Consider the following 24,708-nt stretch of genomic DNA (forward strand, 5'->3'; position numbering starts at 1 on the left):
ACACATCTGCTCAGGTTTATTATGCATCACGTTTGTGCAATGTCATCTGACTAAACACACACACACCTTGATGCACAGTGCATGCATGCTCACGCACTCATCTTCTTGATTGATGTACGATATCAGTAGCCAAACCAAAAAATAAAGGTGACTAGATTTTTAAAGGAAGAAATTTTTTTGTTTGCTTTGTTGTTTTTTAAACCAAAAATGCTGCAGCGTGAAAGAAAAAGTAACATTTCGATCTCTCCATTTTTTAGCCTGTGTTATCTTATTAACATCAATATTTTAGCACTGGGAAAGATGCAGTTACTGCAGTCCATTTAATACTGTAATAAGGGAAAAAAGTGAGTTTAAGGAACTATTATTTTTTTTTTAATCGATACAACAGTACTTCTGAAAATTAAACTGGTGTATCCCATCACTGAATCTAAATAAGCACAGTTCCATAGATTATTGAAACTGTCTTATGGCAAATGTTTAGAAAAGCCGTTTAACTGTTATAGTGAAGGATGAAGCTTTCCCAGCTTGAAAGCTGCATTTAAGAAGACATTTATCTTGGACTCCCCCTGGAAACTACGCAAGCCTTCAGCTCTCCACTTAAGAGAGAAGTACATTTTGTTTGACTTTTCCGTAGTGAAAGCTTTATAGTTTGCTTTTGGAGAACAGGAGGGAAAACTCTTAATTCCTGACTTTGCATTTCCTGAAGTTTTCTAAAATTTCTTTAAAGCTTTTATTGTTATTTTTATTCAATCCAGGCCACTTGAATGAGTTTCTCCAAACTCTGTTCTGTAATGAATTTTAGACATCACTGTTTACTCTCTTCTTAGTTTTCCTATCTTATTAACTAGCTCTCCTTCCAAGAATACTGAAGTAGAGCAGAGCAAACTGCTGGCTAGGGCTGCTCCAGCTTTCTTGAAAGGCAAAGGGTAAGTTAAAGAGAGAGTATGTTTGTACCTTGCACTAACACAGCTAAACCAAAACCTTTTCCTCTATACCTCCCACTTTTAATGTATTCTATAAACAAATTGTGATAACCAATTAACCCACTGAGCTAAATAGGGCATGTTTAAATATATTTATGTATACCTGGATGCGTGTCTTGATCAGACACTTCTGAGCAAATCCAGCTTGTGATTTCAGTATGTTAATCATGTGTGTAACATATGTATGTTTAATGTATATATGCAATAGATAGTATATTAAAGCAAATAGTGCTGAACTCACAATCTGCTGTATTTTGAAATAAATGGTACTGTACAGCCTCAGACCCTGGCCCAATCTGGCATCTCACTCTGTAATTCTACAGAGGGATTCTACCCTCCTAACCTATTAAATATTTAACATATAAATAACAATAATAACAAAATAATTTCTGCACTTTTTTTTTTCCTAAGAACACTTAAATATTCGTTCCTAAATTCCCATTTCACAATCTTACTTGCTCCTGCTTTCTCTGTTTATTTCCCTCTGTCTGTCCGGACTACACCCTCTCTCCCCTTGCCCTATTTCAGGTTACAGTACAGCCTCGATGTTGCAGACAGGTTGGCCGATGAACATGTACTCATCGGGTTGTATGTCAACATGCTGCAGAGCAACCCAGCACGGTTAGTGCAGGTTTGGCACCTTTGGGGAGCCCAGGAAAGGGACATTGGTTGGTCAAATGCTCTCACTGTTTCCTCCTGGCTGAAGCAGCTCTTCATGAGCACTAACCTGAAGGGAATACATATGAATATGGGGTATGTCCTCCCAAAGTTGGTGGATTGTGGCAACTGCTATTATTCTCTCTGGTGATGTTAAGCAGCAAGGTAATGCAAATAATTGCTTAGTTAAGAATAGCTATACAAATTGATTTGGGATGCTGTGCTCGAGTCAGTGCAGGACTTGACGGTGGTACAGAAATCTTCATAGAGCAATGACTAACAAGTCCACATTTTCAAGGTAATAATTTTTGAGGCGATGCATTATTTGTAGCTTCACCTTATCTTGGAAGAACTAAATGGTAATAGTACTTAAATAATGATAATAGTAATAATAGGAATTTACTTACTAACCTAGTGAAGGAGTATATTTAGATTTTTACATGTCAGGCATTGTTTCTAAATCTGCCTGATTTCTTCATTGTTTGAATCCTGGATATAAATTTGCGCTTTTCCCATTCAGACTCAAGCATGACATATTTTTAAATGAGTATCTTGAACGTAGTTGATAGTTTCTGCTGGAGTGAATAAACTAAACCCAGCTGCTTTCCTAGCACTTGCAGATGGTGGCATTGCAGCAGGCCACCCCAGGAAGGGAAAACTCTGTCTTGCCTGTCCATGTGCAGCAAAAGTCTAGACTTTGCAGCCCTGTACCAGCAAGGGAGTGAGAAAAGTAGTATATGGCCCTAGAAAATGTGGCGCTCAACAGAAAACTGTACAGTGTTCCTAACAAAACTATGCTCATGAGGTTTCTGGTTAGATAATGGGAAGAAGTTCTTTACTGTGAGGGTGGTGAAACACTGGCACAGGTTGCCCAGAGAAGCTGTGGCTGCCCTATCCCAAGTGGTGTTCAAGGCCAGGTTGGACAGGGCAACTTGGTCTAGTGGAAGGTGTCCATGGCAGGGGGCTTGGAACTGGATGAGCTTTAAGTTCTCTTCCAACTCAAACCATTCTATGATTCTATGATTCACCTTTGTTTTCCTATACTGCTATTGCAGATTGTTTTCTAGGTTTAGAGAAACTCTCAATTTACTGTTACATGTAGAAGGCAACAAGCAGCTTCATTTGGGAGGGTGAATGCAGTGATTCTCTGCAGTCTTACAAAATTTGCTTCTGTTTGCAGCCTCAGTTGATAAATGGGAATAATTTGCTATACCCAGTGGAAAAAAGATTCTGCCTTCATTGTTCTGGATCTGCTTCTCTACTCTGGAATGTGCCAGTGGGGAAAAAAAAGCAAACTAGTTTTTAGTGAGGAAAATTAAAACCATTTACTCAAACCAAAACATTTTGAAGGGAAAATTCATTCCCGGAGAAGTACTTCGGGAAAATGGGTTTATTTAGTAATGCTTACACCATGGCTCTGTTGGGGATGTGTGTGTAGACCAGTCATTGCCCATCCAATGACTGAGGACAGGAGTACACTACCACTTGCTCTAGTTTGGCAGAGAGAAGGAAATGTGGCCCTGTCTACCATGAGTGACCTATGTATATACAGTTGTTCAAGAGGAAAACAAAGAAGGACATGTAATTTTTGGTGCCAGGCATGGCATTTTGGATGCCGTGTCTTATGATTCGTTTTGCTTCAGTGAGGATCACCCGTTAGATTCACTTAAGAATAGCCTCTCCTTTAGCATCTTCATTCTCTAAATTTTATCGAGTATATTGCAACCTGTTCCTTCAAGGTTTTGAGCCAACCTCACCAAGTCATAGTACATTTGCATCCAAATATGCATGTACAAATTAGGTGCTATAGCGTCCTTCAAATTTAATGTTTTTGAGGGATGAATGGAGAGTGACTGATAATGGCCTTAATTGTTTAAATAACTGATGCAAAGTGTATTATATAACACGATTATTGACATTGAGTTGCTGCAGTCACAGCATCCTCAATGAGAAACAATTTCATTTATGTAAGATACTAATTAGATTTTGACAGAAACATAACCGAGGAACAGAAGTGTTAATCATGCATCAGACCATACTGCATTGCTGTTTTCTGCTTTGTTCCAATGAGACTGCTAGAGAAAGGGAATGGTTATATTCTGGTAAAGACAAGACGAACATACAGCATTGCCATCCTGAAGCTTCTGTGTGAAGCCAGTTTCCAGGAGAGGAGGTGAGGGCTCTGCAGGAGGCTTAGCTGCTTCATCTCATGTAGGCTGGGATGGCATCTTCAGGCAAAGGTGAGCTCCTTCTGCCTGTGCCCTGGAGTGACTGGATGGATTTCATTCAAAACTCACACAGCTATGTTAGGGTGGTGCTGAGTTGAAGTTATTTCACCCTGCAACTTAGGAAGATTTGGTAACCTGAGTAAAACATTTAGCTAACTATAGTCAGGTAGCTTCTCATTTGGGGGTGGCTCCAGTTAGTCAGCTCAGCTATTGTATCTGCCTGCAAAATACCATGTGTACATAGCCATACATGCTGCCACATACTTTCAAGTGCAACTGGCAGCCAAAGATGAAAAGAGGAATGATTGTAGCTGGACCTTCATCTGCAAGAAAAACCTACAGAAATACTTTGTGAACATCATACATACAATTATCTGAAGAGCTATATAGTAACGTTTCAAAATGAGTTGATTGTTTTTTTAGATACTGAGCCAGGCTAATTTATAGTAGCTAATGATAAGTCCAGTATAGCCCAGTGTACCTTTTTTCTGGTTTAAATGTACGTAGTATTTATACTGAGGGACAGGGGGCTGTTAATTAATTAATTTTCTCTAATTACCTTCATTTTTCTTCCGCATTTATTTGAAACTGCAACTAGGAAGTTTTCCTTTCCATCCCCAAAGGCTAATAAGCTACTTCAGGGCTTTTTAGACTCGAGTATTTCAGGGAAAATTAAGAAACAAGAGAAAGACTTAATTCACGAATGACAGTAACTGTATGGGTAGTAAAAATATCCCTTAGCTGGATGTTTTGGTTAGTTTCATCATAAAATACATTTTAGCATGTAAAACCAATACTTGATATTTAATTTAGTTCTTCTTTCGTGTCTGATTCTAAAAAAGAACTTTTAGCTGCAAATAATTTTCCTTTTTGTTCAATAAGGTAGAGAGTTTACCTAGTTTTGAATATTAATTCCACATATTTCAGCCTTTTTCTTTTCAAGTGCAGAAGAAAATAAGATAAAATATATTTAAAGTAGGAGGTTATTTTGGTTCCGTAGAAAGTTATTTTCTGAATTTTTTTTCTGTTACACTGTGGTAAGTCATAATTCTGTGCTATAAAAGTCCCGTGCTATTCTCTGGTATTAGATTTGGTAAAAATTGGTAAAATTTTGGTAAAATATTGTAGTATTTTGGTAAATACTGGTAAATAATTTTGGTATATATTGGTAAATATGATAAAAATTTTTACTGAGGGTGTGTGCATGACAACTAACCCTAGCTGAGAAGGCTGGTCTGATCCTCTCCTGAAAAAGGAAAAGCATTCAGAGACCTGCTGCTACAGAGGAAATGTATAGACACTTGTCTTCCTTGAACAGAGTTAGTTTTCATGATTATACCCATATATCTGAGTGTTAATTTGATGGTAAAATCTTGGTGATTCTAAAGGTGTGGCAAATTAACAATAGCAGGGAGGTCAGATGATGTGTCTCAGTTTCAAGTGCCTTAAACCAGGCTAATTTTGAAAGTGTCACAGATAATCCTCAGAATACATTTGGTGGGGTGCTGATAGGACACTGTTCTTACAGCCCTCAGGCTTAGAAACCTGCCCTCTAATCTGTCAGTATTCTCTCCAGTAAATTATTTGTTAAGTGAAGGTTTGTAGAATAAGAGGGTGTCACAAAGACCACACTGATGTCTCTATTGCAAAAATTCCACAAGATACTGACGTTTCTGAGACTTTTCTTACCAGCAGTGACATAATTTTAAGACCATCAGAGACATCCATATCACCTATTGCAGGGTGTCTACTGCAGATCAGGCTGATTTGACACATCCAAAGCCTGAGGAATAGCAAAGTATCACTCCTTTGTTCACAGGCTATCATATTCTTCATCCTCTGCCTGCAGTTCTGAGATCCTTCTTCTATAGATCTCCCTTAGACTGTAGAATATTATTACATAGATCCACTAAAGCCTAAAAAAGAAGTCTTATTATGCAGGTTATAATATTGGAATGACGATAATTCTGCCAGACCAATTATTACTAATAATTTTAAAGTCTTTAAAGAAATGGTGACTAATGGAGAAGCAGTCTTAAAAATGTTGTCTTTCCGAAAACGAGCAGCAGCAGGGTACTTGTCTGCAAAATGTTCAGTTTCTTTGAAAGGGGTTCCTGAACCATTCTCTTGAGGGTCCCGGGTTCTGCACACATATTCATAACATTTTGAAGCTTGTGTGTATTTCACTGTATCATTGTCCGTGAAGTTGCTGAAGTAAAACAGAAGTGAATTATGTCATATCAGAACTCTGAGACATAAAAGTCTTGGCAGTCGAGGCTAATGCTGCTGTGCATACCTTTGTTCTTAATGTTCACATCAAATAGTTACATTCCAGAACTAAATTTATCTCAGACATTGAAATTTAATTTACAAAGCTTTGGGACCAGTGATTTGTGGCATTCATAGGCAAAATCTGACGTGCTTCTACATCTATTTTATGAGTTCCACCTACACATAAATATATATCAAAGGCATTAAGTAGCAAGTAAGAATCAAAATGCTGCAGTGGCTTGGTTCATTCAATAAAGTCATTGTCTCAGGAGCTAACTTGCATCTCAGAACTATGTTACAGATTGTGTTATGCCAGCAAGTGGAACCATAATCCGTTATTTTTCCAGGATGGATAATATCCATTATTTTTCTAGCACATTGCTGTAGAAAAGAGAATTAATGCTGAATGCTTGTTGTTTTCACAGCCATCTGTTAAGATGTGATGTTTTAGTCATTATGGAAAAACCAAAGATTAACTATAAAGTCATGAAAGTAGCCCTTGTTACCTGGTTTGCATAATTTTATGTGTCTGCAGGAGTTGCTTGCCCCTTTCTTTCTCTGGGTGACATATCAGCACAGAAAGCATGAATATGTAAGAAGCAGAACTGTATAAATTTAGAAAAATACCTATAGCTTGAGTCTTTTTAGAAAGTAAATTGGTTATCCCACAAGAGCCTGGGTAAGCATAGGATTAAGCCACGTATGTAGCAAAATAAATGAAACATAGCCAAACCCAAAAAGTTAGTGTTTGTCTACCACCAGAAGTCTTATGTGCAGTCTGCAGCTCAAGCTTAGCTTACACAGAACCCCCCAGGGTCTGACTTTTCATAGCTTTACTGTTTTTCTAAAAGTATGTTAACCCCATGTTTGTGGTCTCACAGGTTATTGTCAGAATGAGAAAAAGATGATGTTTGTCTTTTTTTCCATGCCTCAGCAAGCCGTAACAAATCCACATGACTCCCAGCTTTAATTTAATGATCAATGAATATCAACCAGTACTCATCTTTCAAAATAACTTCTAAATCCCGGTGGACTTAATCAAGACAACCTAAAGATGCACATTATAGTTCCCTCAGGTACCTGGGGATATGAACTCACTGAGAAATTTTGGAGAAATATTCCCTTTTCCTTTTAAAGATGCCAGTTCTTCAAAAGCAGAACTTTTTGCACAAGTGCCATTTTCATCTGGAAGGCTTTTCAAGTTCAAGATATAATTTCTGGCAAAACTCAGAATAAGATGCCCGTGCCCAATATAACCCTTGTTTTGCACACTGTTCTGAAACATGAAGCTCATTCACCAGCAACCAGCTGTGCCCTGAAGAGCACATGGGAAGGGAGTTATGTGTCTGTCTCCCTTCAGCCAAAACATTAGACAGTTGCCAAGGGCTAGGAAAAGAGGTCAGGCTTACCTCTTTCTGGGATAGTCTGCAGGCTGTCTTGTATTCCACAGAGCAAAGCATTCTTCTCACCTCTTCTTAGAGGCTTCATTGTTTTTCTCTTTTACATACTGAAAGTAATGCAGTGCAGGATTCTGACTCCCAGGATTGTCCAGGGTCAGCTAAGTCCTCTTCAGATTTCCTTTCATGACAGTTTATTAGTTTTGATGGTTCTCTGCAAACTTCTAGAAGTTTAGAGTTAATAAAGGTTCTCCATATATTGCCTTTTTCCTGCTCATCTGACTAAATAATAGCCTCCATTTAAAATAAGGACAGCAGGGGTTAACCTGAGAGACAAATTTGTCTTTGGTATTCTTAGGGGGGAGGGAAAGTAACAAGTTGCAATATTTTAAAGGAATTCAACATATTTGCTCTTTAGTTCTTGTACTTTTTGATCACCATTGTGTGATTCTCTGAAACCTTATTCCCAAATATCAAGAAACCAAGAATAAAAGAGAGAGTCTGACTATAAATTATAAATCAGTGGTTCCAAAGTGTGGTAAGTGCCCTGCAAAACTGTCCTGAATATTGTTTTCTGTTGCAAATCTGACAAAGCTACTGAAATTTTTCTCAACAAACACTGAGGTTCCCGCTAATCCACTGTCCAGTAAGTATCACTCTTCTAGGTGATACGACAAAGCTTACAATTAAAACCAAATATTGACCAGTGGTCCTAACCACCTCCCACCCCTCTTTGGACAGAGTATCTGTGATTTGCAAACCCTTGCCCAGGATTTGCAGATTGCTGCTGTTTCTCCCTAAGGGAAGGTGCTGCCTGGCCCCTAGAGCTGATCCTTCCAGGGAAATTAGCCTCCCACTTCTTCCCTTTGTTCAGTTAACATCTGCCATTGTTAATTTGGCAATATTTTGTTTCTAAATTCTGTGATGAGGGTGTGTGAGTGGAAAGCGTAACACAGCAGTGGCCATTTTTACCCTGTGTTAACATGTCTTCCCTCCTTCCCTTCCAACCCTGAGCAGCGTGCTCGACAGTGCAAGCCGCCTGGATGAAGAACATAAGCTGATCGCCAGGTATGCAGCAAGGCTGGCAGCAGAAACTTCTTCATCAGTAAGTGTTTTAATTAAAGGAAGGCTCTTTCCTTCTGTCACGTTCCAGGGGCTTGGCAAGATCAGGGGCATTACATCTGACAGTCTTAATGATTAATGGATTATTTTTCCCTAACCTTTTCATCAGACACCATTATGGTTTAGTAATAACACTTTTATGCAGTCCATTTGAACCAAAGAATCCGCGTACTAATGCACATAATCTATATACTAATGCAATGGTATTTTAACAATTACAGCAGAGGGAATATGACATCTTGAACTCATGAAAGACTAGAAAATACAGCCTGGACTAGCTTTGGTTAAAGGTTAATGATTTAGTGCAGCAGAAAAATGGGGTGGTGAATCCATTTTACTCTTTAGTTCAAATATCACAGCCACTAAGGCCCTAACTGCTGAGGATTTTAAAGAATGATCTTCAGCAGGATGACTCTAATGACCCCTTGCATTAGCCCAGGCTCCCATTTTTATTTCAGAGCAATGATTATTCTGCTCTATGTAACCCAAGATACAAGGTGATGACAGGCTAAAACCTCACTAACTATATTCAGAAACAGGAGAGAATGAAGCAGGAACCTAATCGAAGTATATAAAAACTTAAATGGCACAAATAAGGTCAGCCTAGTTACTTTTCTTCCATCTCAGCACATTAGTAGAACGAGGGACCATAAATGATGGTTAAGTGAAAAGCAGCTGGTCTGGAGTGCTTGGAAGCATATTTTCTCACTGAGATTTACATGGCAGGGTCAACTCAAAGGGCAAAATCAGGCACTGCTCTTGTATAAAAATTTTGAGTCATGTTCGTTCCAAGTGAAGGCAGTGAAGATGAAGCTGCCACCTCGTGCAGCCATCTGTCATGGAAGATTTCACACTACCCACAGCTGCAGGGGAGCGGAAGGGTGCTCCTGGTCTGCCAGCCCAGCCCAAATCAATCGCTTCCAGAGGTGTGACACAGAGATTCAAATTTAAGGGAACCTGTAGATGATGGTCCGTTTCTACAGGACAAAAGTTCTTTATGAGAAGAAGATTTCACATTAATAATGTCTCTGGGTAGAAACTGATAGAAATCAGTTGTAGATAACGTGTCTGTGATATGGGGGAAAATTTAGAAACAATATTTGGGTAGCTTTTAAATACACCTGGTTTGAAGGAAAATACTAAGTTTCTTGTTGCCATCATCTGTGCTCTGAACAAAAGAGACAGAAGGAAAAGAGAAAGTTTCTCTATACAGAAATCTTTCCAAGCATGAGAGTGGCACCACATTAAGAGCACAGTGGAAATTTTTAAAGCTTTGCTGATGGTCATTCTGTTTTTTAAGGAATGAAATGTCTTATGACCTCTGGGCATTCAGGATAAGGATCCTGGTACCCCCTGAATCAGTTGCGACATCCATCCATCAGTGTGAAGCAGTTTTTCTTATTTATGCACTGCTCTGCTTCCCTGTGGTTGGAAATTTAATGGGAAAATGTAACCGTAGCAGAAAAAATAGTAAATGGTTACAGGCGTAACATCCTGCCCTTTCCTCACAGTCAGTGCTAACAAAGGAACAAAGGTTTGCAATGAGATGTATCTTCATCCTTTTTGAGGGTCCACCTCCTGGAGGAGGAGGTGCCTGGCATCACATAAAATTAGTTAGAGTTACACTTCACAGGGCTTTTACGGTGATAAACACTCAGATCACAGCAGTAACTTAAAAGAGTGGGTTTTAGTATCTCATCTTTCAGGCTGGAGGTAGAAATAAATGGATATCTTTGGTAGCTGTGAAACTTTACATGTCTTGGTCTGTGTTCTCATTGATACAATACTGAAATACTGAAGTGTGAACAAGGAAAATAATACTTGGTTGTTGCTGATGAACATGAAAAAGAGAGCATAGTCCACTGAAGCTGTAGTGAACATTGCCTGATTTGGTAAGAAATAGTTTAATTCCCACTTCATTTTATTGGGGAAAAAGATACTGCTGTAGCTGAATGACTGGAGAAAGAGATTTTCTGAAGTATCAGCAGAGTGTAATAGGAAACCTTGGCCAAATGGGCCACACAGACAGACTGAAAACTGAATACAGTATTCAAACTAAAAGTAAAACTGTACTTCCAAGAGAACAAAGCATCACAGCACTGGAAACACATCCCTTTCTTTTTGAAGAGAGACATTAGGTTTTGCTTCAGTGTGTTCCTCTTGTGTGGAGTATCAAAATGAACAGACATATTACAGCAACTGCCTGCAGCAGTGCCGTTGCCTTTAACGATTGGTTCAGAGGAGGCTCCCTGAAGAAGCAGTGAATGACAGGATGGCAAACACTGAGTCGTATTTACTCTAGCACTTACCCTGCTTCTACTAGCAGTGAAGCCATGCTGGTATGAGCACAACATGGATGGTCTTTTATTTTTATTGTAGGCAAGCCTGGTACTGCATTTTCTGTAAGCAGATTTCACAGAACGCATCTGTGTTGAACTTGTGGGTGCATGCTGGCTAATCCTCCTTCAATGCAGCCTTCTCTTTTTTACAACAGCAGCAGAGTCAGCAGAGAGGGGCCTCAGATATCTCCTTCACCATTGATGCAAACAAGCAACAAAGGCAGCTGATTGCAGAGCTTGAAAATAAAAACCGGTAAGCATCCACAAAGTACCTGCTTTTGTTCAGTCCCATGTATTGTGCATGTTTGTTTCCTTCTTAACACTTTTTGCCACCTACTTCTGTGCTTATACATGCATATACACCTCCCCCTACAGAAAGTGCAAGTTATAAAAAGGTCCACAGAATATCACAAAGGCTTTGAAATCCATAGCCACCCTGTGTTTTAGTGAGTGTACTGTTCAGTGACGTGATACAGTCATTGATGCTTTACTGTTTGCAGCTGCTGTTTGTTAAGAGTTTAAAAAACAAAAGCCTGACCTGTTTCAAAACCAGATTAACTTTGAGTTGGATCCTCTGTAGCACTTAAACATGAAATGATAAAAGGATGAGTCACACTGGTAATGTTATGCTCCTCTGCTTTGATTTGTAGAAAAGATGATTAAAGCTCTACAGAACACAATCAGCCTGGGAAAGGTTTGCAGAAAGGGTAGCAGCAAGTTAGGCTGCTGATCAAATGAGACACTAGCTGTGGATGTGACCGGGACTGAGATTATGTCAGGAGAAATAGGCCAGCCAGCCCCAAAAAGGAGTGATGCCATTTGCTAGCAGCAGAGGATCTGGCCCTGGGTGTCAGACTGCCTGATGCCATGAAATGTATGGCAGCAAAGCTCTGCTTTTACTGCTGGACTGTAAAATAGAGGCCAGCCCAGACCAGATGGTTTCCTATTCCAAACTCTGCACTACCTTCTGTCACCGTGTAATGAGCCACCAGCTCCAGTCTCCATTTGTCTTTCATAGTTTGAGGCTGCCTCCTGACCGTCTGCTATCCAGCACGGTGTGAAGATGAAGCAAAACTCACAAAGGTGTCAACCTCCTGCTGCAAAGCTTTGTATTAGCCTTTTGACAGCACTCAGGGCTGGCAAGCCAGTCATAACAAGTCCTGTTAAAGTGCTTCTGCATAAATTGTTGACCGCTCTCAAATCTCTACATACACTAAAAGTATTTTTTTAAGAGCTAAGTATTTTTTCTGATACTCAAGAAGGACTTTTAATTTATTGCTTTAGTTTGCATTCTTGGAGTGCTTTAAGTGTTCGTGGGGAAGAACAAGAAAGGATTAAGTATAGAACTATTTAATGTCTACCTCTGATTTTTTGGGGGTCTTGAGTCAGTATTTCCCTTTATAGTGAAATCCTAAAAGTTCATTTAAAAAATATCCAGAGCCCTCTTCCACTGCTGGGGGCATCTTTTGTTGATGGAGCCGAGTCATCATATCTACGTTGATGAAGAGCTACATGCACTCATACCTTTTCCCCTCTTGCAATGTCCACTGAGCTGGTTTTGTGGAAAATTACTGACTTGTAGTCTTTTGCTTGTTCTCCTCCCCAAGAGAAATCCTACAGGAGATCCAGAGGCTGCGACTTGAACATGAGCAAGCGTCTCAGCCCACACCAGAGAAGGCACAGCAAAATCCCACTCTCCTTGCAGAGCTCCGGCTCCTGAGGTAAGTCCTCAGTGGTAAAACCTCCAGCCATGACTGGGGCCAGCCAGTCATTCTCAATAAGAGAAGAAATAAGAGATAAGCCTGGCTTACTGTTTTGGGCCTCTTTTAAGTAAATAACACAATGCATATTTTTTTTCTCCATTTTCAGTGCAAGCTGTAGTCCTAGAAGTAATTAAGCTTATGCTTTAAACAGCATGCATGAGGGATCTCACATATTACTCATCTTCATTAAATTAAGCATGTGCATTAATGTTTCCAGAGTTAGGCCCTGAGGTCATTTGGAATAGATCCCCACAGCCTTGTCCAAGTGCCATTAATTATATGGGGAAAAATGGTGTTCTGTCAGAACAAATGCTTCTACAAAGTCTTGTCATTTATGCTAAAGTAAATACAGAGCTACGTGAAAATACAGCCAGAATTAGACATTAGTTTTTGGAAATTTCCCAAATGCTGAACTCTAAGAGGAGGTCAGCTCCCTTCAAAGTGCAAAACCAGGCTGCAGAAGGATCCTCCTTGTCGCGTGGGAAGTAGGGAGTAATGTCATCTGCAGCAGCTGAAGACTTAGAGGATCATCTCTCCAATTATCCCACCAAGCTAAAAACATCAATATGGATGTGTCTGCATGTTAATTAGGATACTTTACATGGATTTACTAATTGCCATGTATATCACATTGAAGAAGTACAATAGTCATTGGCCCAGATATATAGGCTCCCTGGAAGTGCTGAGTTGTGTTGTGAAAGCCAGGCAGAGAAGCCAATAAGAACTATTCAAAACACTTCATGTGAATAGAGAATAGAGTGTAAGCACTTTCTTTCTAGTGAAACAATGCTAAATTAAGTTTTATCCCTGTGCCCCTTAGAGCAGTTCTTTCATGAGACTAACTAACATTTTGGGCCACTTAGGTGCACCTCATACAAGTAATATTTTAGTGTCCTGATTCATAACCAAAGGAAATTACAGTACGAAATTGTGCTGATTTTTTTCTTTACAAATACTGTGTAGTTTTACTATTGAGTTTTCCACACTAAAATATTTTTCTGTTTCACAAATAACTAAATTGGCTTTCCAGTCTGAAGACAAATTAGCTTCTTCATTTCTGAGAGATTTTAGTATGTAATTACTTCTAGAGATCTACAGGCAAGTGACATTCTGTGCAACATATGAAAGTGACTGTGATGAAAATGTGTACACTGCCTAAGATACACCAATAATGTAGCTCCTGTGCCTCAAGCCTAAAGTCTATTTTAATCAGGTTTAGGAGATTAGCTTTCTGTATAGTTGACAAATAAAATTAATTATCCTTAAAAAAAAGTCAAATGATTGTGCAGTGTTAGCAGACTGGCTACTTAATTATCCCCCTTTGCAGTTTTGTTACACATATTAGGAGCATAATATCCTTATTTGAATTTTGTGACACAGGGTGTCCCTAGAGCAGTGATTCTGTCTTCCTCAATTATGATATCTTCTCTGATTTAATATGGTAGTGTCAGAAAATAACTTATGGTCTGTGGGTCTGTACTGCTTTGCGTACCTTCTAAAATGTTCACAATTTGAAAGGCAAAAGTTTTTCTTCTGATTTACTGTGGAATTTCAACACCACCTCAAGTTCTTAGACATTTAAGATGTCATGAGGCTGTTGTTATCATATGTAAAACAGCATGACTCAGAACAGCAACAGTGGTTTACATGTTACCCCACAGACTTTGGGGGCTAGAAGCAATTAGGACAGTAGGACATTTTAGCTCATATAATATTAAGAAATGCTGGAATCTGTAAATTATGTTGCAGGTACCTGACTAGCTGCTGTAGCGTTGCAGTCTCACTGAAACAAGGTTTTGAGCATTCCTTCACATTATCAGTGCTGTCTTGGAGACAGATTGGACAGCTTATTACTTCCATGAACTTGCTCTGGAGTACAGTAGGAGAAAAAAGTCAGAGGAGCAGTCTGGCTGCTTAGATCCTCTCCCCCCACAGAGTGAATCTAAATCCCAGGAGAGGTCTGTGCTAGGACCTGCCACTTTGAATTACATGGATCAGGTATCTTATTTTTATTAGCAGTTCCCTAAACTCCATTGCCTTTGTACAGTTCATAGCATTTCCGACCATTACATGCCTGGAAAAGAAAAGCCAGCACAAGCAATTTTTGTAGCAGAAAATAGATTAATCCTCCAGAAGAGTAAATACAGCCTTGCAGTGTTACTCTATGATCCTATTATATAGGTGAGAGCACACATGAGCAATCCTGTAGAAATCAGTGTTGCTTATATCAGTAACTGCTCACTTACAGAGAAGGCTCAAAATCAGGGTTTCATATTTCCCTAAATACAGGAAGTGTACTCAGTCTTGTTGACTCCGGTGCTTTTCCATTTAGGATTAAATTGTCATATTGGCACAAAGCTAATGAAATCGTGGGTTTATGTTATTTGCAACACAGTAGTGTATAAAATACATCTAATATGTGATTTTTCAACAGTAATGTTGTTAATTATGTCACAGCTTCCAAGAAGCAACAATTTTATTATGTATTTATGTGAGAACCTCTCACACAATTTAGCAGTTGAACACGTGTGAGTGCTGAATCCCGGTCCTGTGCAGTGGAGCTGTGCAGAATCAAAGCTGTTCCCGTTTCTGTGGGCACAGACTGGTTGTCACATGTGGAGTGGCTCAGTATTCACACTATCACTGGACCAGCACTGGGCTCCAAGTCCAAAGAGCTATTTTTCAAGTGTGATAGTCTTACTCTTTGCTTTCAGAAAAAATAATAGAAACAAAACCAAATCACTGTGGTTTTCTGGCTGAATTTCTGAACTTCCTTAGTTTCTTTCATATCTTGCTCTGTTCAGTGCCCCTGCTGTAATTTCCTGTCCTTCAGGGCATGGCTTTAATTTCTTCTGACAGCTAGTGAGGTTATTGACTTGAGAGATCCAAAGGCAGAAATTGCCAGGCATTCCCACAAGGGAATATAACACAAATTTGTTTGAACCTCATTTGTTGGTCAGAGAAGGGTCCGTGTCAGTGTCTGTCTTTTTCCTAATCACTATACTCAGTCCCATAAATATTCTCAGTATGAGGGAACTCTCTAGTTTTCATGTAGCCCCATTTCAAAGCTCTGTGCTGAGTTAATACAGTGTGTTTGCTTTCCTGTGGTCCGTAGGCATATACCTCATCTTTGGGCTGGGGAAATTATGTAGTTTAAAACTGCTGATGCTGTGAGGGGTAAGCTCTGATCAGATCTGCTTGTTTCTCAGACAGCGGAAGGATGAGCTGGAACAGAGGATGTCTGCTCTCCAGGAAAGCCGAAGGGAGCTAATGGTTCAGTTAGAAGGCCTCATGAAACTGCTGAAGGTAAGCGGCTCCACCTGATACTACCAAGGAGAGCAGGCAGAGTGAAGCAAGAGAGGAGAGGGAGATATGACCGCCGAATTCTGCAGAACTTGACTATTTACACCAATAAAATTTGCCTTTGTTTCCTTTCCTTTCTGTCTTTTGCCTTGGTCTTTCAATTCAGGGGTTTCAAAGGAGTCTCAAGTGATGTTGTCCCTGTAGTAACCCTGCATCATCATTGTCACGTGCTAAGTCGACGGAGCATTACAGTCTCTGAAGTATTGAAGAATTAATACAATCGTTTAAATAACACTGAGGCATGATGCTATGCAATCTTGTTTTGCTCTTTTGTAAAAAAGGATTTGGCCACATCTCTGGATTTCAGGCTAGAATCTCTGGATTAGCATTCAGCAGTGTCCCAGCACAAAATACCTTGTGGTCCATTTTCAGGTGGTTTTGCAGAAAACACTTCAGCACTGTACACTATTACCAGTTACCAGTACAGAATTGCTTTTGCTAGTTCCTTTAACTTTGCCCATTCAGTTGCTAGTCGTGTCAGACATGCCGTTTGAGAACCACATCTAACCTTCCGATCTTAGAGATGCTTCCCCAGCAACACTTAGTCATTTTCATAAACAGAGAAATAAGCACTTGTTAAACAAATGAAACAAAGGATCTCAGTTAAAAATGAAGATATCAAAAAGCATGTGCATTTTTAAGACAGACAAGGGCAAGATGGAAAACATGTCTTTATTTGCAGAGTCCAACCCTATTTTATCTGATGTGCCTTAGGACAGGCGATGCTAGAAATCCACATTTCTGTGACATTCTTCTATTCACATAGAAGAAAGTGCTCTGAATAGCACAAGAGCCTGTTTTATTGTTGCCTAGGCCAGATAAAAAGAGTGCATGGAAATTCAGTACAACTTGGGTCTAATATGGCTATGATAAAAATAGAAAGCATTTCACTGAAATCCATTTAGCAGCATGGATTTGCATCAGAGGATGAGTTTGACCCATTCTGTCATTTGCAGTTCCTCAGGTGCAGGCTCATGCACCCACAATGCAGGAACTGATGGCACCTGAGCATCAGAGCCCACTGAGTAGCCAGCAGATTTTTTGGGAAGTAGACTCTGAAATGCTGCAATGCTACCATTAGCAGTTAGGGCTGCCTGCTGTCCACTGCCTGAACAAACAGAATTTGTAGGGGATAGGAGGTGATAGTAGCTTTCTGCACGCTTTGCACGGTTCTGGTGTTTCAAAGTGTGCAGAGGTCAGACCATAACACAGTCACATATCTTCAACTGTATCAACTGTGCCAACTGTACCTTTATCCCTGTACTCCAAATTTGGCTTTGTTTTCTGCTCTTCACTTACATCCTGGCTAATCTCATATGCTGATCCTGTTTTCCTTCAGGAAGAAGAATTGAAACAGGTAGTAAGTTACCTCCTTACTGGAGGCCTCACTAACTCCTAAATGTGATTGTGTTCCTGTGATTTGTTACTTCCTTTGCTTGAAAAGTGTGTGTGTGTTCTTTTGACCATAATTAATAGTTTGCAGTTCTTTCACATATTATTTTCATGTAGCTTAGAGCAATTTTCACAATTAAACATCTTAGCCCTTGAGAAAGTGAGTCATGGCTACAAGGTGTCTTGATCTTTTTCTCACTCCTCTAAGAACACGCACAATATGGAAACTACCAACCAACTGTAGTGAAACCACCCTAGAATATGAATTGAACACTTCTACCATAGATAGCAGTTTGAAAATATAACGAGAATTTTGGAACTTAAAGAAAAACATAACTGAGTTTAAATTAGACCAGGGCAAGAAGTTTGAAATCCCACTTTATCCAGAAAATATCAGACACATCTTTTAAAGCAGGTACTGATGCTAACAGTCCCATTGAGTCCTCAGGAGAATAATGTGGTTTCTAAACAGCTTCTGCAACCTAGATCAAAAAGGGCAAGTATTTATATTACTAATGGTAAACTGTAGGAAATATAATTGTTTTGGAGCTGTTTTGTATTGAAATGGATCTTGGAAAGATATGAAGCTAAGAGAAAAGCACTTTTGAGACAGCAGCCTGATTTATGAGTCCAATAACTGTTTCATTTTAATAAAACATGCTTCCTCTTGCGTTCAGCAGCAGAAGTACAGCCACAAGTCTGAGGTGTTCTACCTGTGGTAGAGCGTGCAGTTTGTAGATAATTCTCACCTTCATAAAACTAACATTTTGGCTGTTTTTTGTAGAACATCAATCTGTTGCACACAAAAAAATTAAATCTGACCAGACATCACCTCCATGTAAGGCCTGTAATTTTTGATTCCTCATTATTAAACAACCTTGCATTCCCAAAAGAGGAGTTTCCAACATGACCAGAGTTTCCCTGTCGTATAAAATGTTCACTGAACAGTATAAGTGAAAGCACATTATAAGTGAAAGCACATTTTCAGGCTGTTATGAGATATGATTTATTTCTTCCAAGAGCAATAGCTTCACTGAATAACAGGTGATGGTGCTAAGGAATTTCTCTCACAATTTCCATTAAATGATCCCCATTACGCTATGCCATTTCATGATCTGTTGAGAGAAACAGGATTGAATTAATTTCTGGAGGAATTCAACTGGAATGAGAAGCCTGGTAATTCATCTAATGCTTATGAACTTTCTATTTCTCTACTGCCCTTCCTCAAGAAAAGATAATGAGTTCTTAACATCTATGTCTTTGATGAGGCTGTGAGACAGGCTTTCCCCATATGTCATCCCAGTTCAGTTCCGGCAGAGGGAGCAATGGACTAAAGCTCCTGTAAAGCTAGTTTTCATTTCAAGCCTTTTATCCTAAGCATGCATGACACGTGAGAGTGGGAAATCTTTTCCTGTCTAACAAGAGTTAACTTAAAATCCATAGCAGGTTGACTAGGGATGGTGAATTAAATAAAATACATGTAAATTTTCCCTAAAGGCACAAGAACATTGATACCTGCATCCAAATACAACATAAAAGCTGAACCTCCCCTTTCAGCATGGCTTTTTCCTCAGCGAATGGGGCTGCCAAAGTTTGAGAGCAATTTGGTGCTCAATATCTCTGCTGAGGATACCAAGAAGTCACTACAGATTATCATAGCAGGTTTCAGGCCATGAGCTCTGGCCTGTGAAAGCCACATTTCTCCTGATAACCAGTAAGTAGGAATCCAATCCTAATAAGCACCCCATTCCCACAAAATTGGGCTGAGGTGGATCTAGAGTAAAACACAATTAAAATATTCACCTCTCTGAAATCAGGCATTTCCTAATATCCTCCTGTTTCAACTTGCTGTTCTTCAGTTCTGTCTGATACTGCCCAAACAGCATAAAGAGAAATTTTTTTCAGGGATAGGGAAGTCCAAATGCTTCATCTCCCTGTGCTTCCCAAACAGTTGATTCTGACACTGAAAGCCACAGGTAAGAGAGCACTGTTTATCATAAACACAAGATCTCAGTCATAGCTGCAAAACAGACACAAGGGTAAGCACTGGTGTGCAGCAGCTTTTACATTTCTCTTGTGGGAAAATTCCAGCAAAGTACTGGCAGGCATCTGTTATTTTTAGTAAATAAAATGCCTATTCTGAAGTTCATTCCTTTAATGTGACTTGACTATAGGAAGCAAATTTTGTCCTTTTTTTTCCTCATCTTCTCTGAAAGTTCCCACTGTTGGTGTTGCCCAGAACAACAACAGGGATCAGAGGCAGAGGAGAGCTGAGGAAAAAGAGCGAGTGAAAGAGGGAACCAGCAATTCTTTAGCAAATCTGTTTCACAGAGGATGAAACATGTCCTGTCAGAGAATGAAAGGAGATAGCTAGAGATCTCCCCTGATGTGCAGGGATGCGACCTGCAAGGACCTTGGAGCATCTTCAGATTGCTCCGTGCCCTGCCTCTGGAGAACCAGAGACCTGCATTTCTGCTGGAGTGGGTACAGACGATTCCAGAAACAGGAGAGCATCTGGCCTTTACATATTTGACTTCCCTTTCATCCATCATTTAAATGTTCTAAAACTGATCATTAAAGAAATTATAAGTATTAAATCCTCCGTTCTCCCATCAGTAATGTGCTTATTCCTCATAAACCTAATTTGCCCTTGATGTCTCTCTGGTGATAATGTCTCTTAGAAAGGGGTGATGGGAGAAAAGAACAAATAGCTTAGTATTCTGATGCATTATTTATGGTCTGGGGCAGGAATTCATAAGAATCTCAAGGGCAGTGCTGCAGTTCTCCTGCAGTGGGCTGCTACTGTCTTTTTAGAGCATATTTGCCAAACCCTATCAGGGGTGCAGTGGCAGCCACTACAGGAGTCAAAATAAACACCATGGGAAGAGTTAAGAAATCCTCCTGAATCCTCAAAATAAAGCCAAGGCGAGGGAAACACCAGCCCTCAGGTTTCTTTTCACTGTAAATATGGGGCATGTGTTGCAGTTCCCATTCAACAGCACTCAAGCTACCTCCATCCTTGCCATCTACCAAACACTGTCAAAAGCCATGTGCAGTTTGGTGTGGACTCCAGCATTTGTTTTTCCTTACGTGGATGCATGTTCTCACAAGGTTTGAAACAGTGGGTGAAAGGGGCGCTGTGTCTTGGTATCACTCACCCAGCTGCATTTGTAAAAGCGACTCTTTTGCAAAGTCTGCTTGAATTTCAGCTAAGTGATACTAACTGTGAGGTGCTAACAGCATGATGTTTTATATGACTGGTGTTAAGACATTTTCACTTCTAGCCACTGAACCCACAGCAGGAATTTATAGTGCCCTATCCCCACAGTGTTTTCGGACTGCGTCAGTAAATCCTGTAGAGCAAACAATTTAATAGTGTGTGATATAATAGCAGCTTAAAATAGTCCTCTAGCCCCGAGTAAAAAGCAGAAAGCTATATTATTTATTGTGAGTGTCGGACTTTATGTGACTCAGAGGTTGCATGTACCGTGACCCTCTCCTGCAGGGAGGCAAAGGGCAGGGCTGTGATCAGCTCTCACGACAGCACTCTGATGAAAGGGGCTGTTTCAGTCCCTTGCCCTGGCTGAAAGCCTCATCAGTGCCAGCGTCTTTCCCCTTCTCATAGTCTGAATGGATTATGTTTTATCAAACATGCATGCAGACTGGGGCAGTGAGAGGGAGAAGAGGGCAGAGAGGAGGTCTATACTTTGGTGTTTATTAACTTGGATTTTTTTTTTAATTTAGCTGCCTGACATTTTCCCATGCTTAAAGGAAGTCAGATCTTGACTCATATTTTCCTACTTACTGTTTTTCTCCACAGAAGCATTGCTGTCCACTAACAGCTGACTTCAGTGTATTTCTTTTAGCAAGATTAACATTACCTAACTGATCTGCAAAGAGCATGATGCCTTTGAGCTGGGGGATGGGTGACAAGGGCAGCGGGTGAGGGCTCTTGCAAAGACCAGTTTAACCCCTTGTGATTGTTTTTTCAGACCCAAGGGGCAGGCTCCCCGCGCTCCTCGCCCAGCCACACAATCAGTCGACCGATTCCGATGCCCATCAGGTCTGCCTCTGCCTGCTCCACCCCTACCCATGCACCTCAGGACTCTCTGACTGGGGTGGGAGGAGATGTGCAGGAAGCCTTTGCACAAAGTAAGTCTCATTAATAGCTTGTCTAGATACTTGGAGACTGTTTGAAGAATCATTATTTCTTGTGGTTAATGACTAAATGAACTTGAGCTCCTGAATAGCATGGCATGAAACAAAACGAAGCAAAACAATTCTGCAACAACTGTGGTTTGCCATTGAAAATCAACCTTGTCAGCCATCAGATTTTGCTGTCAAAGCGAGCAGGTAAACAGAAACCGGACAATGATGCCAATTAACAGATTTTGTGGTAAGAGGGAATTCCAATGCGTGATGGTCAGGCCAGTTATCAGCGCTCTGTTAACTAAAAGAATTGCTATTGACTTCAGCAAGGCGTTGTCACTGTGTTTGGTTTTAAATAAAGACTTTGCAAAGAATAGCTGGTACAATTACAGGATTAGTTCAGGTGGAAAGGGCTCTTGTAAGTCACCATGTCCTCCTGCTCCAAGAAAGAGGGCTTCAAAGTGAGATGAGACTGTTCAGGACCTTAACCAGTTGAGTTCTGAATGGCTCTTGGCATGAATTTTCCACAGGCTCTGTTCCAGTGTTTGACCATGCTTACTGTGTACATTTTTTGTCCTCGTATCTGATTGGAACATCCCTTGATGCAGTTTGTGACTGCTGACCCTTGTCTTTTGCTTTGGGCCTCTGAGAAGGGTCCAGCTAGACCAGACAGGAATTTTATCTGGAAGTGTAAGTGAACCTTTCCTTTGTGTTTCCAGAAAATTGCTGTAGGCTGCACTGTGTTTTCAGTCCTCTTTCCACTCTTTCATCAAACAACAATAAATTTTAAACTGTGTTGAATTTCTAAGGCCACAGATTAAATAATTATGTTGAGTACTAAAGCAAGTAAATGGCCCATGTGAGCTAAATGAAGAAATATTCTCTAATCTGTTCTCTCCTAAAATACTTATATCACTGCAATTCTTTCATTTGAATCATTTTTTTTCCTGTTTCCTTAGTATAAATCAAGTTTAAGTGGAGCTCTGGAGTTCCTCTGCTGCAGCAGAAGTGTACTTTTTCCCGGGAGCCCAGTTCAGCCTTCTCATGCACCCTTCCTCTTGATTTTCATAGGAATTATGCCTCTGTGAATTATGCCTCTGTGTGTGTGTATCTTAAGACAAGGTTGAATCTGTAATACAATCAAGAAGTTTCCACTAAAGCGCTAATCAGTTCATGTATCGAACCTAGGCATAATTCCTAGTCTCAACAGATTGCTGGATATCTCCTTTTCTATGGCAAAAGAAACGAGCAAGATACACTTTTCCTCTCTTTGCTGTGAAAAAAAATCAAGACAGGCGAACATATGGACCACTAACCCCTATGCTGTTATAGGATAGTTTCTTCCAGAGCTGGGAGTAAAAGAACTAGTGGCCACAATAAAATATCCATAAATAATATTAAGGCTTCCTCAGGCAAATGATTTTAAGTATATAAATGTGTTCTGTTCAAGATAAAAAGCAATATAAAAACATAAGTGATCACATTTAAAAACTGCTGCGTTTGATAAATATCCAGCTTTATGTCATTATTTACCATGTTCCCTAGATAGGAAGGTCAAATCCAAAGAACTTGAAGCCAGCTGTTCTGTCACATCTTGACATACGACTTTGTGAGAGGAGGTGTGGGCTGAGATTTTACGGCTCCTTTCTGTGCTGCACCAACAGACGTCTGCCTATATATACATAATGCGGACAGGCCATAGCCAAAGCACAGTTTCTCTTGTGGTTTGGGTTTTTTTATCTTTCATAGTGTTTGCAATAGTTGAGAGATGCACAAATTAGAGAGGAAGAGGCTGTGTGTATAAGAGAGAGATTAACTTCTTTAATTTACATTCCAGTAACCATTTGCTAATGGATATATATATAAAAATATCTCTTTAGGATGTGGGGAAGTTTTTTAAATGTGTTGGTTTACATTCAGTAAGTTTTAAAGAATCTACAGCAGTCAAATACTGACAATTCCTGTGAATAATCCAGTTTGAAAGATTATAGATTCTGGGGGATATATTGGTTATTCAGCTACAATAGGAGCAACGTTTGGGATTTGGGAAAATTAAGCAGGCATTACCCGCAGTCTGCTCCTAGGGAAGGAGTATTTCATGCAGCTCACAAGAATCTTTCATGATTGATGGTTAAGGGAATATTGCCAGGTTCAGCAGGGAAGCACTTCTAGATCCATTATTAGAAAGAGTTTAAAAGCAGCCTGGGGCTGTTTAGAGAGGCAGTAGTGCTCCCCTTATTAAAATAAAAAAAAGGGAGAGACAGTAAATTATGGAATGGAATATACAAGAAAGTCCTTGAGCTACAGGAGCGCCTGAGAGGGAGTGGAGGAGAAAAATCCATCTCAGTCTCAATGAGGTCAAGTATGTTTCTTCAGCATTTGCCATAATTATCTGGCAAATACCTGGCAATAATGGTGTCATTAAACAGAGCTGTGGGAACTTAGAGAAAACACTTAATTTCTTCCCTCCTCCCGCACAGACATTGTCAATGAGTTCACACTGGATTTAGTCTTCCAGGCCTGCTCTGCTGGTGTCACCACACAAATGCAAGCTTGATGGCAGTGAATAATCTGCACATATCTGGCATTGTGATTAAATGAAGCATGAGGGTAGGCTTCTGCTCTTGCATACAGCATAAGTAAATGAGGCCATTCTGCAGAGAACTCTTCTGCACGTGTCCCTGGTAAGGGCTTTGATACTCTGAGTTATCACACTGGCAGCTTTCAACAGGGTTAAAACTGCTTTCAACAGGAAAACATATGTCTTGTGAAGAATAGTAATGCTGTGCTTTGTCTCTTGCTTCAGGTGCAAGAAGAAACTTAAGAAATGATTTGCTGGTGGCAGCAGATTCAATCACCAACACCATGTCTTCTTTGGTAAAAGAACTAAATTCTGGTGAGTGAGGCTAACACGGGTGGATAGTCACCACATTGTCATTTCATACCTATTTGAAAAAGTGGGAGTCAGGAAAATACAAACCAACAAAAAAGCAGTGCAATTTTATCTTCAAAGCTTTTTATGCTTTTAGAAAAAAAACAGCTAA

At 39.9% G+C, this 24,708-nt stretch overlaps 1 protein-coding gene across 6 annotated transcripts in view; it reads left to right on the top strand.

Moving 5' to 3' along the window:
• DTNA (dystrobrevin alpha) overlaps positions 1-24,708 on the top strand; it is a gene marked incomplete at both ends in the record, with an annotated part of 103,619 nt that overhangs the window by 64,067 nt on the left and 14,844 nt on the right. For 2 of the 6 annotated variants that reach the window (XM_080639632.1, XM_080639634.1), the window contains 9 exons: positions 849-926; positions 1,512-1,604; positions 8,554-8,645; positions 11,133-11,250; positions 12,605-12,718; positions 15,970-16,066; positions 17,463-17,483; positions 21,508-21,667; positions 24,471-24,560. In XM_080639632.1, the coding sequence (XP_080495758.1) occupies positions 849-926; positions 1,512-1,604; positions 8,554-8,645; positions 11,133-11,250; positions 12,605-12,718; positions 15,970-16,066; positions 17,463-17,483; positions 21,508-21,667; positions 24,471-24,560 (863 nt within the window). The remainder of the gene's footprint in view (positions 1-848; positions 927-1,511; positions 1,605-8,553; positions 8,646-11,132; positions 11,251-12,604; positions 12,719-15,969; positions 16,067-17,462; positions 17,484-21,507; positions 21,668-24,470; positions 24,561-24,708) is intronic. The other 4 variants (XM_080639633.1, XM_080639635.1, XM_080639636.1 and 1 more) reach the window with 4 other exon arrangements.

Source organism: Psittacula echo, assembly GCF_963264785.1.
Source record: "Psittacula echo genome assembly, chromosome: 2".
In the NCBI taxonomy this organism is placed as follows: domain Eukaryota; kingdom Metazoa; phylum Chordata; class Aves; order Psittaciformes; family Psittacidae; genus Psittacula; species Psittacula echo.